An 18,249-nucleotide genomic window follows, 5' to 3' on the forward strand; every position below is an offset into this window, starting at 1 on the left:
AGCTCAAGTTATTTTAGTCCGATCCGACCTGACTTTACATATACATGTGTTATATTTCACAAGTATGTCATTTAAATCTGAGGTTAGGCAACTTATCCATCTTAAATGTAGACCATTTTTTTCATTACTCATGTGTGTCCCACTTTATCAATGGATAGATTAAGAAATTTTAAGTGGGAAATAAGGTACTTCATCAATTTTCAGATCGGGAAGGTTAGGCAGTTTGGGCTGGGGCCCGAGGGAAATTTTTAGTCTCAAGCTTGGGTCTGTTGTGCTAGGCCCATCCCGGGCTTGGCAGGCTGTGCTAGGACCACGACAGGCTCAGGCAATGGGCATTGAGTCTTAAGTGTCAGCCCGAGCTTGGCTCAGCCGATAACTATTCCTAGTGACCCATCTCCTTCTCGGAAATTTCTCAGCCTAGAAATTTTTTAGAGCCATTCTAATCGATCTTGCTTTTTTCTTTTTTCTTTTCTCGGGAAATTAAATTATAATTTTTACTGAAAATTAAATTCTAAAAAATTATTTGAAATAAATTACTGAATAATATTGATGTAAGTATAAACTCAATTATTTTAATTTTAAATCTTTTTTTTTTTTTGTTAAAATTGTGATATTTTGCCTTAAAATCTTGAAAATTCAAGAACTGCCGAGCTCTTGGAAGTCCGCTCGATATTGTTGTCATAATATCATTGAATCAAATTTCCGAGAAAATATCGAGAGATTTTCAAAATCTCAGTGATATTTGTTACAATGGTCCAGGTGTTGTCTGGGTCAGATCTGGGAACTTCTGATGTTTTTGCCTTCTGTCAAAATCTACAGTACCTGGTCTTTTTCATAGGCCTGATTTGAATCTTGATTCTTTCTAGCTAGCACGTAATTGACCCCTCGAGACTTCGGTTCAAAGGTATGGCAGAGGGGCCCCACTCGATCCCACGTAATAGTAACATTAAAATGGAGCAGATGGATCCAAGATCATAGCCATTCATCAGGTGGGCCCGCTGTCTATGTATGGAAATTTGGTTTACACATGTACGTATGGAACTTATAGACACAATGACCAGCCTGGGACATGTGCAGGCCGAGTATATACACTGGCCATGGTTTGCTAATCAATGGAATCATGCACATTTTGAATGGGACCCGAGTCCGTTACAGCTCCTGTTGAACAGCAGGTACACTACTCGAGTTTGGTGGGGCCCACTGTATTATTGTGTGAACCCAAGGGGGGCGTACCCAATGGATGGACGGAGCGGATGTCACACAAGCAACATTGGTGGGCTCTTGAAAGCTCGAATGTCCACACGCGCTGTGTACAAGTGCATTACCTAGGATTCTGGTCCTCACCCCTGTGGGGCCCACCGTGTTGTGTTGTGACATCTGCTCTTTTCGCCAGGTCCACCTCTCAATGTTAGCCCCTTGGGTAAGAGATAAGCCCAATCAGAAATTCAGGTGTACTACACCAAAGGAACAATGGGGGAGGGTATACCAACCGTAGGTTTGTGTGTGGTAATGGACGGTCAAAAACGTATCGCCTTCGCCCAACTTTGGCCTGATTAATAATCGGGGTTGGGCTACGGTTGATATGGAGCCAGGTCGAATCTGCACTATTGTGGCCCCAAAGGCCACGTGCTAACCTGGCCTAGGGAGTGTGGCTTAAGTGGATCGAGCCCTGACTGTGAGGCCCACCTTGATCTATCTGCGTTACATCCACTTCGGTCCATCCTTTTTGAAATCTCATTTTACGGCATGATCGAAAAGCGAGGAAGATCCTAATCTCGGGTGGACCGCATTAAAGGAAACAGTGGTGATTGAATAGGCATAATTAAAAACTTTTTGAGGGCCATTGGAATTTATTTATTTTTTTCATCCAACCTGTTAATAAGGTCAAAATACCTGTACGAAGGGACCACACAAACATCAGCTTGATCCAAAACTTTTGTGGCCCACAATAATTCGTAATGGTCAATCAGCATTGTTTCCTGTGGTGTGGTCCACCTGAAATTTGGATCTGGTTCATTTTCAGGATCATGCCTAAAATTATCTTTAAAAACGTAAGGACGGTAAGGATTTAACGCACATACATCACGATGGGCCCCACAGTCAGGGATTGGGTTGATCCCCAGCTAGCCGCGCCCCCTGGCATATGCGTAGCAAATCCGACCCATCGCATTGGATGGGACACCAAGATGATTGAGTAAAAACTTCAGGTGTTCAGTCATCAGGTAAGATACACGTGCAAGACAAGATTCGTACATGACCACACGTAACATCCGATGGCGCAGCATCCTGATGTTTTGGGTCGACGATCAATAGCCGGATACTTTCATGGCTAAGCTGGACTAGAGAAGGATCGGTTGGAGGCGAAAGTTATCATGACTGCCAGAACCTTAAAACAAGCTTACTTTGTGATTAGGAATGAGTTATTTGAATACCAATGTTAGGTGGAAGAAGCTTTTTTTTTTTTTTTTTTTGTACACATGCACACATATCTCCTACACACGCACGCTATAGTGGGATTTCACCACCGATGGGTATTCGAACCCTTGATCAAGTGTTATTTGAGGTACCAATTTTGGATAGGAGAAGTTACTTTGGCCAAGTAACCCCACTACGCAGGGTTGACAATGCTGGATTTGTGATATTCAATCAAATCTATAATGCCGAACATGAAAAGAGATTATAAAAATAACCTAAATGATGTAGTTAAGCCAAATTGGACATGCTGAAAATCATGAAATCTAGTAGAAATCATAATCGCCAAAAAATTGTGAGTTTACTATTTATGGTAAGTGATGGGTTTGAATTTGAAACTTCTTCCTAAGTTTGATATCATTATTTAAAGGATTAGATATTCATTTTTATCATCATTTAGTTTATTTTTAAATTTATTAGAATTTATTTTTATTTACAAAATTTAAAGTATTGTAAATTTGAGGAATCACAGTAAGTGCTGGAGCTCCGAATCTCACAAAAGAGTTAGAGAAGCTCCATGAATTTAGAGTAATTATCTCCTTCGGAAGATGTCGGCCTCATCACGTCCTTCACTGCGTCACAGCTGGTACACAGCTGGGATATCCTACACGTCCCGCGTATGGGCCAACACACCATCATCAGTTTCAGTCACAAAAGTCGTCTGTGAGAACTTTCCTTCTCATCAACGTACGTAACTCGTCAAACATGTGGATGCTAGTTTATTCCGGAGGAATCTTAGACCAATCGTAACCACTCATTTCATTTAATATCTTTGGGTAGGTCACTAAAATACAAAACCCCATAAACATCCATCTCGACATTTTTTTCAGAGTCCACGTTTGAAAAGTCCCTCATCTTCTGTTCTATGGTCCACCACCATTTAAAAATCACCCGCGATGCATGGACTGTACATGCGGCATGCAGATACTAAAATTATAATTATCCAACTTAGTGGTCCACATTGTGGATGGAGCATAGCCCAAAAATCACACTGACCCACGGCCATAAATGTCAGAATTTTGACTTGGGAAAATTTTGTTTCTAACCGTCCATTCAATAGCTACCAAATGGGTGGTTGGGGTTGTTGGGATTTTGTGAACTTTTGAATATGCATCGTCCACAGTGGGCCCTGTGATCTAGATGGTGTGGATATGGATGCATATATTTGTACGCATGTGTGAATGAGTCACCACCATCTAGAAAAAAGCCACCAAACCTACCTCAGCTTATAAATGAAGTCATTGAACATGGTCTACAGATCTGAAGGATACCTGTTTGTTTGGCTTCTGGAGCTCCAGATGAAGCACCAAGCCAATCTCTTCTACTCTTTCTTCTACATCATTTGTGCTTTGAGCCTATGCCATAGATCAGCTGTCGCCCAAAACAATGATCCCAAAAATGCGACAGTGCCGGTGCATGTCGGTGTAGTTCTTGATTTGGAATCATGGTTCGGAAAGATGAGTATGAGCTGCATTTCCATGGCGGCCTCCGATTTCTACACCTCCCATAGTAATTACACCACAAGGCTTGTTCTCCATACCAGAGACTCAAAGAATGATACTGTTGCAGCTGCGTCCGCAGGTACATTACTTAACTAATTGGTAGAAGTGAAGATTCTTAAGAGTTGGGATGTGTTTGGGCACACCAGTGAATTGAATTGCAAATGTTTAATATAATCAACAAGAAATAACAAAAACTATGGTGATGTTTTGTAGTGTTTATACTAAGGAGTTAGTCCACCAATTTCAATTATGCTTTCTGTCAAATCCAATTTGAAAACTAATGGCCTGATTGAGTTCCACTTAAAAATGATTTCCATCTCATTTTAGTTATAATTATTTGTTAGAGATCAGGTAGATGATAAGTTAACATCCACACAGTCCATAACTTTCAACATGTCACGTGCCTGCAACATCCAGCCCGTCCAATGGGTTGACCCACCATGAGGATTACCTTATGTAAAAAATCAGCCCCATCTACTCATAAAGCGGACCATACTAGTATTTTGTCATATATCAGTGGATATAAATTATTTTCTATGGTGTGGTCCACCAATGAAAGAATGGGGTTTATTTTTGCACAAGGATCCTCATGGCGTGGCCAATCTGTTGGATGGGGTGGATGCTAGTTGGAAGTGTCCGGTTGGGTGTACGGTGACTTACCATCTAAAGGTTAGGTGTGAGAATTTCTCATACATAATTCCGACTAATTAAGAGAAATTCTCCGGTCTTCTCATAACAATATAAGTTGTATTTCTCCTAGTTGCATCAGTTGTACTGAGTTTGATGGATCTGAATTTTCTATTAAGTTTAGAATACATTCCATGGGGCTATGATGTGAAAAATCGCTCTGACTCAGGTGATCCAATCTATCCTTGAACTTATGTTTCTAGCCATCTACATTCCAAGCCATGGATGGGATGGTTACAATTGCCTAAGGAAAGTGATTCTTTAGAATCATAGCATTCCATGATGGGTCCTAACAAATAGACGGATCAAATTGGTATTTTTGTGTGAATGAGCTTGATAGTCCATATTAAGGTTATTGATCAAATGCTTATACTCATGAGATCAGTGTAGTGTTTGCATGGTAACCCAAGGAATGTGTGCTGGACCTAATGAAAAGTCTGGATGAGTGGATTGAGCAGTCTAAGTGTGCCAATGCAACTAGGTTCACTATAACTTAGAATACTCTAAGAGCAAGCATTTCTCAAAATGAGATAAACTCATTTTTAAGCGACAACCAAACAGGCCCTAAGGTAATTGCAATTTGGGGCCTAGCCTTTCACGAATGCCGAGCCAGGTTTAGCCTAGGTTGAACCCTACGTGGCCCACACCCAAGTCCGTGCGAAGGAAACTTCAGTCTCGCTTCTGTCCACTCTATTAATAAACTGATAATTCCCAAATCCCAAGTCAATTGGATGGTACATCCAAACAGCACTTCAAGCTATAAACTGGAGTTCCCGAAATCCATGAGCATTTAGGTGTCATAGGAAAAATAAATAAATAAATAAATAAAAATCTAGATTTTACTGAATTGGGTTTATGAGTGTCAATTGAGACGAAAGGTAAAAGTCCAACCGAATGTATGCATGAATAAAATAGATTGTAGCCATAAGGACGATAAAAAATCACTAGATCGGATGATTTTAACCATTCAAATTGTTTATTAAATAGAAGTTTAAGCAATTATTTTATTGGCCACACATCAGATTATAGTCCACTAACTTGTTTTTTTCTTCCATCATGTAGCACTAGACTTGCTAAAAAATGTAGGAGTGCAAGCAATTATCGGACCGCAGAGGTCCGCCCAAGCCGACTTCATGGTTGATCTTGGAAGCAAAGCTCGTGTGCCCATCCTTTCATTCTCTGCTGTCAGCTCTTCTCTCTCTCCCATCCGATCTCCATATTTCATCCGGACTACGCAGAATGACTCCTCACAAGTAAAAGTGATTGCAGCTATCATTCGTTCCTTTGGATGGAGGTCGGCCGTCCTTATCTATGAAGACACTGATTATGGAAATGGACTTGTTCCATATCTTGTGGATGCCTTCGAAGAGATTGACACACGGATCTCTTATAGGAGTGTGATTCCTCTTTCGGCTCCCAACAATCAAATAGCTGGAGAGCTTTACAAGCTGATGACGATGCAAACGAGAGTATTCATTGTCCACATGACGTCTTCCCTTGCGTCCCGGTTCTTTTTGAAGGTGAATGAGATTGGGATGATGAGTGAAGGTTACGTATGGATTATAACGGATGTTTTAACAAATCTTCTTGATTCCTTGGATTCTTCGGTCATTGATTCAATGCAAGGTGTATTGGGTGTAAAACAATATGTAGCTAAAACGAAAGGCATCAGTGATTTCATGGTTAGATGGAGAAAGGATTTCAGACAGATGAAGCCCAACATTGATAGAGCAGCTCTTAGTATTTTCGGCATTCGGGCATATGATACAGTTTGGGCACTGGCAATTGCTGCAGAGAGAGTTGGAGTGGAGAAATCCCACTTCCAAAAGCCAAAAATTGGTGAAAATTCAACTGAACTAGAGAATCTAGTAGTCTCTCAAACAGGTCCGAAACTTCTTGACACCATCAAAAAGATGAAATTCAAAGGACTGGGTTGTGAATTCCATCTAGTCGATGGGGAGTTACCATCCTCAGCCTTCCAAATAGTCAATGTGATTGGAAAAGGAGAGAGGAAGGTCGGGTTTTGGACTCCAGACCATGGGATTTCACGAGTCTTGAACGTGAATCTTAAGAAGATGTATTTAACTAACATGGCCGATTTTGGTCCAATCATCTGGCCAGGAGATACGTCCACGACGCCAAAGGGATGGGTGATCCCAACAAGTGGGAAGAAGCTGAGAATTGGCGTTCCTGTAAAAGAAAGGTTCACTGAATTCTTGAAAGTGGAGAAAGATCCTCTCACAAATACAACCACTGTTAGCGGATACTGCATTGACGTATTCAAATCAGTAATGGAAGCACTTCCATATGCTGTCCTTTACGAGTTCATTCCCTACGAAACAGCAGATGGACGGATGGCTGGGAGCTATGCCGATCTTATTTACCAAGTACATCTTCAGGTTAGTTTTTTTTTTTTTTAGCTTGGTTATATAAGGAATTAATACATTTTTCTGCACAATTTTTTGATCGTTAAGCTTTGAAAAAAAAAGAAAAAAAGAAGTACCCATTTGGAAATGAAATCCTTAAGCAAACTAAATTCCTGCTTTTGTGACCCCGGAAAAGCTTAGAAACTGTTTCCAATTGAAAACCAATTTCAGCTTTTGTGCCGTCTTTTGATTCCTGCATAGAGGATGACTTGAAAACTCAATAGAAATAGATTCCTTCCCAATTGTCTGCCTTTATGTATATATATTGAGGGTATCTGTGTGGTAAAATAATTCCCTTCAATTGTTTCCCAGTACTCAAGCTGGATTTGACAATGGCAAATTAAAACATGATGAGAAAAAAAAAAATTAAATTAAATATTTTGCTTCTTGAAACAAAATCTCATGTCCCTTTTAAATTCCAAGAAGCCAAACAACAGCCCCTCGGGCTTGTTTGGATACATGGAATCCAAGTTAGAAGATTTTTTTTTTAAAATGATTTAATAAGTACATAAAAATAATTTGGAATTTTGATTTAAAAAATAAGTGTAGCAGAAAAAGAAAAAGAAGTGTAGCAGTATTCCCAAATGCTCCAAATATGATAAGGATTAAACAAATGTCCTATCTCGTCACGTGACACCTTTTAAGAAATGTTGGGACGAAAATACCCCCGGACGACTTTTGGAGTTGAGCCAGCCGACGACAAGTTCGGATGGGGGTAAACACCGTGGGCCCACTATGGTGTTTGTTAGAAATCAACGCCGTTCACATGTTTTGACAAATCAATCATCTTATGACATGAGCTTAAAAGTGAGGTAAATCTAAAGCTCAAGGGATCCACACAACAGAAAATAGTTGAAATCATACGCCCACTGTTGAAACATTTATGGAGCCGCAAAAGCTTTAGATCAGGCTAATAATTTTATTCTTTCAGTCCATCCCCATGGTAAGGGGTTTATGAGAATTTCTGTCATTTTATTAACAGTTTGGATTACATATAAACATCTCAGTCCAGCGTAAAAAAGTTTGAATGGTAAACAACTCCTTTCCACCATTTTGAGTCGTGTGGTCCACTTGAGTTTCAAATTGTCCAAAATTTTGTCTCATGGATTGACATGATCTTCCCAAATGAATGGATGGAGTGGACTTCCCACAAACATTATGGTGGGCCCAACGTAGCTTACTGTGCTTATAAACTATCTAAAAAGCTTTTTCTTTGAAAGCCGTATCAAACATGACGTAATGTGGTTATTTATCTTAGAGATAGCTGGTTCTGTGGGGCCCACTGTGATGTATATATTTTATCCATGTCATCCATCCATTTTGAAAAATTATTTTAAGGCATGAGCCCAAATATCAGGGATATCAGAGGCTCATGTGGACCACACCATTAATTAGAATTTTTAGATGTAACTCATTTTTTTTTCCACGTCAAAATAATTTCTAAATCCAATGGATAAAGTGAATTCAATATATAACCCACAATAGGAACCCACAACCCTTAACACATTACAACCTCCATATTTATCACGTCACAACCTCAACCTTTGCCACGTTACAATTACAACCCCGACCTTTATAACATGACAACCCCGCCCCTTAACATATTACAATTGTGACCTCGACCCTTATAACTTGATGACCACCCTTACCACATTGCAACCACGACCTCGATCCTTATAACATGACACCATCGACTCTTAGCACATAACAATATCAACTTTTCACATGACAATCTCGACCTTTCACATGACAACTTCGACCCTTACCACTTACAACCTTGACCCTTACCACTTTACAAGCCCGACTCCAACCTTTATAACATGACAACCTCAACCCTTAACACATTACAACCACGACATCGACCCTCACCACATGACAACATCGACCCTTCACATGACAACCTCGGACCCTTACTACGTTACAATATCGACCCTTATCTCATTACAACCACAATCCCAACCCTGGCCCTTACCACGTTACAACCTCGACCCTTATCACATTATAACCACGATCCCGACCCTTATAACTTAATAACCTCAGCCCTTATAACATGACGACCTCGACCCTTACCACATTGCAACTACGACCTTGACCCTTATAACATGACAATCTCGACCATTCACATGATAACTTTGATCCTTCCCGTGCTCTAGCGGCATTGGGTATTATGCCCCAGGCCCTCCCTGGTAAAAATCTCCGAGTGGTCAAGTGGTTTAGGCCACCTCCTGGATGGGTTAAGCTTAACGTAGATGGGTAGTCCAGGGGGAATCCTGGCTTGGCAGGTGGTGGGAGCATTGGAAGAGATGAGAGAGGAAGCTTCCTCTTTGGTTTCTTCGGAGGATATGGTAGGGCCTCCAACACTAGAGCTGAAATCAGGGCCATATATGATGGCCTCTCCATCAACTTCTCCATGGGCCTATTCAATGTGGTTGTAGAATTCGAATCCCAACTAATGATTAATTTTCTTTTGGGGTCAGCAACTTCGGGCTGGAGATGGCAGAATTGGTTGGACATGATTAAAAGGTTATCTTATACCGGTCAGGTCAAGTTCGTCCATATCCTTAAAGAAGGAAATGGGCCAGTAGATGGGCTGACCAGATTGGGGAGCGAAAGTCAAGGCTGGACTCTCTTCTCCTCCTCGGCAGCCCTCCCCAGCGTGGTCAGGGGGCTGCTCTTCCTCGATAAGGTCGATTTAGGAGCTATTAAAGTCGAGGTCAGTAGATAAGCCCCATCCCCTGCCTTTTGTTTCTTAGGGGTTGTCCCAGTGGGGCGAGGAGGTTTCCGGGCTGAGTGGTGGCTTTTTCGTCGGAGTTGTATAGTTTGGTAGGCTATGGTGAGCCACTAGCTGCCCCCCGCCTCCCACCCCCCTCTCTCTCTCTCTCTCTCTCTCTCTCTCTCTCTCTCTTTTAATGATAACTTTGACCCTTCACATGACAACCTCGACCCTTACCATGTTACAACCCCAACCCCAACCCTTATATCACGACCTCAACCCTTATAATATGACAACATCGATCCTTACCACATTGCAACCACAACCTTGACCCTTATAACATGACAAACTCGACCCTTAGCACATAACAATATCGACCTTTCACATGACAACGTCGACCCTTCACATGACAACATCGACCCTTACCACATTATAACCACGACCTTAACCCTTATAACATGACAACATCTATCCTTAATATATTACAACCACGACCTCGACCCTTACCACATTAGAACTATGACCTTAACCCTTATAACATGACAACCTTAAACCTTATCACATAACGATATATATCCTTTACATGACAACCTTGACCCTTAATACATGATGAACACAACCTAAACTCTTAACACATGATAACCTCAACACTTAACACATGACAACCATAACTCAGAAGCTTAACATATGACAACCTCAACCTTTAACACATGAGAATCACAACCTAAACCCTTAACACACAACATTAACCCTTAAAAAATGATATATGTTCATTATCTTCCAATGTAATGCATTACAAAATTCAAATTTTATCTCCTTCATTGTCTTTCACATGATAATCACAACCATCCTAATATACCTCAAATCTCTTCTGACAATCACTTCTTCTCATGACAACAACTATCGCCATCCCTCTCTATCCACAACCAAAAGTGGTTTCCATCTGTAAAAAAATATTATTTTAAAATAATAAACATAGAATTCATTTAAAATATCTTCAAAATATTAGAAGCTTGCCTATATGCTGGAGAAGTTGATGGCTGTGAACGTACGCTGAAAAATGCAGTCGAAAAGAGTAGTGATGGGTCATTGGAAAATATTTTTAAAAAGGAAGAAGCCCTAGGAAAACTACAAGAAAGAAAGAAGAAAAAGAAGCTCAGTATAGATACTAAGTTCCAAGGACAGGGACAATTTAGTCCAAATTTTTTTCTTCAAAAACCCGTCAGATGACTACCCTTGGAATATTTGAAATTTTCCATTCATTTAGAGATTTTTACCATACCTCAGTGCTAGTGCGGTCAAAATCCCTAATAATTTCAATGACTACTATGTTTCATTGAAACATGTATTGCAATTGTAGGGTTCTCATAAGAATTTGTGGAATTGTGATATTTCTCTCACAAGACATACTAGTTTCTTGTGCCACAGAATCCAAAGAACAGAAAAGTGTAACGATTCCTTCTAAAATTCATCTTTTTCATGACTATCAAAACATCTAGAAAGTGTTACATCCATGAAAAATCATTTTCCTTTTACATTTGTATCCAAACACACCCTTTAAGGTGTATTTATACCAGGCAGTAAGTAACTAAACTTGTTAATTATAATAGACCGGTTGATTATAATCAACCTATATCATAGACTAATAGATAGCTTTTGATAATTGCAATCAACCCATATAGTAGCATATTACGTTGCACACGTGAGAGTTTTGTACTCTCATTGCCAGTGCATAGCCAAATAAATGAAGGGAATTGCATCAAATTGACAGTCAGCGTCAAACTTATACTACAACTTTCGTCATGAATTTCATACAATATGACATTCCAATCATAAAATGGTGGAACGGGATTCATCTATCCAACTCCAATTAATTGGTGTAAGGCTTAAATGATCATATGATGACTAAGATAAGTAATTTTTCATTTCCAAAGTAAAGTAGAATTTCTAAAAATTATGGGAAGATACTCTTGTGGACATCAAATTGATCTTTCTTTTTAGTATAATGCAAAAGCCTCATTGGTTTTTGAAATTTTCTCTTGTTGGAGTATACATACATATTGGACAATCTCTAAGACTACCATATTTTTTTCTTTTTCAATTTTAAAAAATAAAAAGAGAGGGGGAGAGATTAAACCCTAACATTAATTTACTCTCAATTATCATGGTATTAGAGCCACCATAGTGCTCTCTCTCTCTCTCTCTCTCTCTCTCTCTCTCTCTCTCTCATGCCTCCATGGTAGACTTATGAGAGCTTCAACACGAGGTCATGGGTTTGAGTACCTATGGTGGTGAAAGTCCAATGTGGTTTGAGTGCTAGGTGTGTGTGGGGTACAGAAGCGTATGCAAAAATAAAAAAAAAATAATAATAATAAAATAAAAATTTCTTGCCACCCATCTAAATTTATTGTTCTGACTATTATCTCAGACCACTATGATGAAATCCCAAGCCACAATAAACTCAGATTAACCCTGGGTATTAGAAATTCAGATCTAATATCACTGCTAGTTTATGTGCTTTGCAGAAAGTATGTTTAATAGAGATAGAACCATCAAATAAATAGAATAACCAAAATAATCAAGCAAGCAAACACAGAACACATGAATTTTACGTGAAAAATCCTTGCGAAAAAACCACACATGGCATAAAACGATAGGAATCCAACATAATCAAAACCTTAGAGTTTATACTACTAACCTTTTTTGCTTACAGAAGCACCCGATTTTCCCTTAGATTGTGCAACCCTACGAAAATCCTAACAATTGAGAAAATCTCTTTCCAAGCCTTTACAAGTGTTTATAACCCTCTTAGCTTGCAAAAACCTTATCCTTAGAGAGAAAACACCCGTTCATATTAAACCTTAATCACAATCGGACTTAAATACCCCAACTTACGTAAAATTGTGTAAACCATCAGTTAGACTAAATGGGGCCGAAACAAAGCAACACACACATATCAGTTGAATCGAAAACATGCAGATCTTCACAATGTGAAAATTGGGAACTACTCAATAATTTGGTTGGATCGATGGGATTCTGGTCTAATCGATAATGGCTTACTATGCACTCTTAGATTGGCAGAATCCAAGGCATCCTACACAACAATCTCTATATTGAATTGCATTATACAAAGTCACCCTAAAAATCTCATGTGCAACCTCCACCTTGAGCGTAGACTGCTCTCTGTACTCTTTACCTAGAAAGCAACTCCATCCACACCTGTGCAAGAGTGCCCAATCTGATCAATGGTTGGAGAGATTGATTAAGCCTAAGTAATGCTTAAACTTCTCTATGGTTACCAACTTCGTTAACATGTTTGCATCATTCTTGTTCGTGTGAATCTTCTGAAACAGATTTCTTTTATAGTAAAGAATTCTTGTATTTTGTAGAACTTCACGTTAATGTGCTTAGTTCTCGCGTAATACACATGATTCATTGTTAGATGGATAGCACTCTGATCATCACAATGTAGCTGAATCACCTTTTGCTTCAACCCGAGTTTTCTTATCAGACTTTTCAACCATAATACCTCACTTGATACCTCTATCACAACTATATATTCTGTCTTAATTGTAGACAATACTATCATAGACTATAGCGTAAATCTCAAATATATTAGTTCACGTACTAATGTAAAAACATATCCCATAGAGAATCTTCTGTTATCCAAATCACCTGCATAATCTAAATCCACATAGCCTAAAACTCCACTTTAAGATCCATGTCCCTCGAACATCATCCAAGTGTCGACTGTGCCCCTGAGATACATTAGAATCTATTTAACATCATTCCAATGCTCTTTTCATAAATTCACCATATATTTGCTAACCACACTAACTGCCTATGAGATATCCGGCCTTATGCAAACCGTTATATACATAAGACTCCCTACTGCACTCACCCATGACATCCGTGACATATATGAAATCTCATCTTTTGTACTAAGACGTGACTTATTTGACAACTTAAAGTGACATGCCAGAGCCGTGCTAACTGGCTTAGTAACTTAAATGCAGAACATCTCTAGCACCTTTTTATACATAACCCCTTTGACACAGCCATAACTTCCCGGACACTTGTTTCTGTGAATCTCCATGCCTATAATCTTTGTCGCAACACACAAATCCTTTATATCAAACTCCTTGCTTAACAGAGACTTAAGCAATAGTATCTCCTTCTTGTCCTTCACAGCAAGTGGCATATTATCAATGTAAAGAAATAATAGAATGTAGTACTATCCTCGAGCACCCTGTAATATACGCAGTAATCATACTCACACTTGATATACCCAATTTTCATCATATACGAATCAAACCGCTTCTACCACTGTTCAGGAGACTTCTTCATACCATACAATGACTTCTTCAGCCTACACACATAGCCTACTTCACAAAGCTCCTTAAATCCTTCAAGTTGCTTCATTTAAATGACTTGCCCCAAATTTTCATGAATGAATGACGTCTTCACATCAAACTGCTCCAATTCTAAATTGGATTATGCTATTATAGCTAGTAGCACCTCAATTAACATATGTTTCACAACGGGAGTGAAAACTTCATTGTAATTTATTCTTTTTCTCTACGGGTGCCCATTTACTACAAGTTGAAGAGGGGCTCATTATTATTATTATTATTTCTTTTCCAAATGATATGAAAGGATGCAATGGCACAGCCGTGACAGACAACAAATACCATGCTTTGTCATTTTGCAAAAGAGAACTGATCACCATGTTTTGTGTTCTACTCTTCAGTGATATTTGGTAGGTGATCAGTTCTCATTGCAAATAAGATATGCATTTATTTCAGTTCACTTTTTGCACATTGGACATGCATTTTTTTTCCCTTCTCTTACTTATGGTTCATGAATTGGCAGAACTTCGATGCAATGGTAGCGGATACAACAATCACAGCCAACCGATCTTTATCTGTAGATTTTACATTACCATACACTGAATCAGGCGTGACAATGATAGTTCCGATAAGAGATGATGAGAGTAAGAAAACATGGATTTTCTTGAAGCCTTTGACGGTAGATCTTTGGCTGACAAGTGGGGCTTTCTTTATATTTACGGGATTTGTGGTTTGGGTCCTTGAACATCGGTTAAATGATGAGTTTAGGGGCCCACCTACCCAGCAACTCGGCATGATCTTCTGGTTCTCCTTCTCTACGCTCGTCTTCGCACACAGTTCAGTGTTTTGCCTTCCATTTCTCTATGTATCTTTTAGGGTCGTACGAGGTTCGCAATGGGCGAACCTGACCCACCAATCACGACCTAGCTTTGGACTGGGCTTGAACTTAGTAGCTTGTCCAGTGAGTTGGGCTCGTGCCTCACATGCTTGGCCCGTCCATCTTTGGGAAGGGCCTGAGCTGAAGGCATTTTAGCCCAGCCCAACATGACTTCACATATAGAGACTATTGGTTTTCGTTACTCTAAAATGTCTTTATGCATGTGTGGCCATGGATGGATTAGAAACATTCACATCAGAAATAGTGTTTTATCAACTTTTATGCCGGGCTGGGCTAGGATGGGCCCAACCATTTTTTTGGAACTGGGCTTACTTAGTGTCCAAATCATAAGGGATATCCATATAAGTGAAATCCATGGCAACCTGACTTCGGCAGGATTTGATTGGGCAACATGCCATTGTCAAAGATGGGGCCATACAAAGCATGCTTAAAAGTTGTTCTATCATAGTTGACCGAGCCACATCTCTAACAGCAATGCATTTCCCAATCAAATCCTACCACCTAGGTCACCAGAGCTATTTCTAGTGATTTGGTCACCAGGCAATCCGCTTCCTATCTTAGCCAGGCTATGCTTCACCCCACCATTGCTATACCTAGATCCTCAGGGATAGCATTTTTCCACCTCTTTTTGTGCGTGTATAAACATCCTCATATCAACTGCACTTACCAATGAACAGTAATTCCCTAATTGACGAACCTTCCGTTACATAAAGCATGTTTGGTCGTATAGATATCTTGTAAAAGTTTCATATTCCATTTTCTTCCACTAAGCTTAAATTCCATGAGCACCATCCTTCTCAATATCTCGACTCTCATGAATCCATGGCCCCACAAGTACTGACTAAATTATCCAATGGTGCCCATTTCAAACATTTATAGGCCTGGAGGTCCAAGAATTAAAAGAAAAGAAAATAATCAAATAGTTTCAATGGTTGCAGGGGAGAAGCTGGTCAATAACTTGTCCAGATTTGTGGTGATCATATGGGTGTTTGTGGTGCTGATTCTTACATCCAGTTACACGGCCAGCTTAACTTCAATGCTGACGATTCAACAGCTTCAGCCAACTGTCACTGACATCTCTGACCTAAAAAAGAATGGGGACTACGTGGGCCATCAAAAGGGGCCATTCATGACGGAGTTCATGAAGCACTTTGACTTTGATGAATCTAAGCTCAAGCCCTACACGACTCCTGAAGATTATGCTAAGGCCTTGTCGAAGGGAAGTCGTAATGGTGGCGTTTCAGCCATTTTCGACGAGATCCCTTACCTCAAGCTCTTCCTTGCAAGGTGCGGCCAAAAGTACACCATGGTGGGCCCAATCTACAAAACTGGAGGATTTGGCTTTGTGAGCTCTCTCTCTCTCTCTCTCTCTCTCTCTCTCTCTCTCTCTCTCTCTCTCTCTCTCTCTCATATGAAATCTTGTATGTTAGTTATCTACACGTATTGTGACTGGGCCTGGCCTAGCTAGACCAAATCTTAGACCCAGAATTATGTGGGCCCTGGTTGGGCTGAGACTGAATCGGGTCTGGCCCAAGCTTCTGTTATCCATAGATTTGACAGACCTCCCCAGCTCAGCGTTATATAATGGGCAGTTATTTGATACTCCGACTGCTCTGTAAGACGCTTGAGACATGGGCACTCAGACAATATTGTGAAAAAAGGAATCATTGACCCACATTAAACTGACTAAGATACAATACCATTTATTCGTGGACGCTTGTTTGATGAAATAGGACTGATTAGATTCGATTTTAACTGTCCAATAAATATCCACCATTAGAGAGTTACTAATCAAATACATGAAATTTTTGGTCCATGATACGTCAATAGGACTCACACTGCGAACAGCACCATTTGAATTACTTGTACTCCATGTATGCAATTTTTATTTACAAGAACCGGCATATCATCCATCACAACCTACCACAGTATCCTTCTCTTTCTTCTTCTTTTTTCCAATTTTCTGCACTACCAACGCATAGTAGATGTTTCTAGACCAGTCTCTATACTACCAAAACATGGTAGATGTGCACAAGATTGCACTATTCATCAGGTGGGCCCAATAGTGGATTTCTTGTACACAGAAAGATGCAAGATTGATAATCAGTTGCCTGCAGATTGATAATCGAAAGCGGAAATGAGCTAGGCAAAAGTCATCTTGCAGCTGATTGGAAGAAATTTTAGGGTTATGGATGATCCACATTGGTGCCCACACAGACGAATGGTTTGGATAACATACACTAGTGCCACTGTTAGCATTCAACATGTTATTGCCGTTTCACACTTCATCTTGCTTTTACAGGCCTTCCCCAAAGGTTCTCCACTAGTCCCAGATGTTTCGAGGGCGATCTTGAATATAACAGAAGGCGATAAAATGGCGGCGATCGAGCAGAAATGGTTCAGCCATCCGACCACTTGTCCAGATCAATCCGCCACCATGGCTTCAAACAGTCTTACACTCGCTAGCTTCGGTGGCCTCTTTCTCATTGCCGGCATTGCTTCCACATCGGCTCTTGTAATATTCTCAGTTTCCTTCCTTTTTGAGCATAAGAATGTCTTGATTGCCAATGATTCCAACAGCTCTCTTTGGAAAAGGCTAGTCGACTTGGCCCAGCGCTTTGATAAAAAAGAACTCTCCGCGCGTACCCTCACAAAGAGTGACAATAATAATGGAATTATGACGATCAGCACTAGTCCCATTCAGGCATCGCCTGCTTCGCAGTGGCCATTGAGCATTTCCAACCCTACAAGTGGAAGATTTGATCCACAAGAAGATGAAGAGATATCCTCTGTAGATTTTGGATTTCCAAATACTAGTATACCATCTTCGCCAGAGATGACCAATGTAAATGTTTAGGGAATTCATGACTTGCCTCTAATTAAATTTGTAATTTTGATTTGTAAAATTAATTTGTTTAAGAAAGAATTAGGGTTGAAATTATGGCTATGAACTTGCTCTCTCCCAAACCTACTTTAGTTATAGATAATGAAATTAGATTTAGGCAAACCAAGTAAAGCTCAATTCTAAACACAACCCAAACTCAACATATTCTCCCTTAAGTTGGAGCATAAATAGCAGGCATGCCTAATTTGAATACAATATCGATTAAATGAGATGATCACATGGCCTGGATCAGCACTTTTGTTAGCTATTCCTGGAAGGAACACGCGTCTCTGGGCCTTCTAAGCCCAACAGAGTCGC

The 18,249-nt window shown here is 39.9% G+C and overlaps 2 protein-coding genes across 2 annotated transcripts in view; both read left to right on the plus strand.

Annotated features, from left to right (window-relative positions):
* Window positions 1-4,733, plus strand: part of LOC131256819 (uncharacterized) — a 93,348-nt gene extending 88,615 nt beyond the window's left edge. The window contains exon 2 of the mRNA XM_058257859.1: window positions 4,644-4,733. The gene's annotated coding sequence lies outside the window, so the exon portion shown is untranslated. The remainder of the gene's footprint in view (window positions 1-4,643) is intronic.
* On the plus strand, window positions 3,705-17,994 carry LOC131256815 (glutamate receptor 2.8-like). Its single transcript, XM_058257855.1, has 5 exons — window positions 3,705-4,053; window positions 5,724-7,060; window positions 14,673-14,985; window positions 15,986-16,392; window positions 17,350-17,994. Exons 1-5 carry the CDS (start codon window positions 3,705-3,707, stop codon window positions 17,902-17,904), a joined length of 2,961 nt encoding a protein of 986 aa, XP_058113838.1. The 3' UTR covers window positions 17,905-17,994.
* The last annotated feature ends 255 nt before the right edge of the window (window positions 17,995-18,249 follow it).

The sequence above is a fragment of the Magnolia sinica genome, chromosome 9, assembly GCF_029962835.1.
Source record: "Magnolia sinica isolate HGM2019 chromosome 9, MsV1, whole genome shotgun sequence".
Taxonomy (NCBI): Eukaryota; Viridiplantae; Streptophyta; class Magnoliopsida; order Magnoliales; family Magnoliaceae; genus Magnolia; species Magnolia sinica.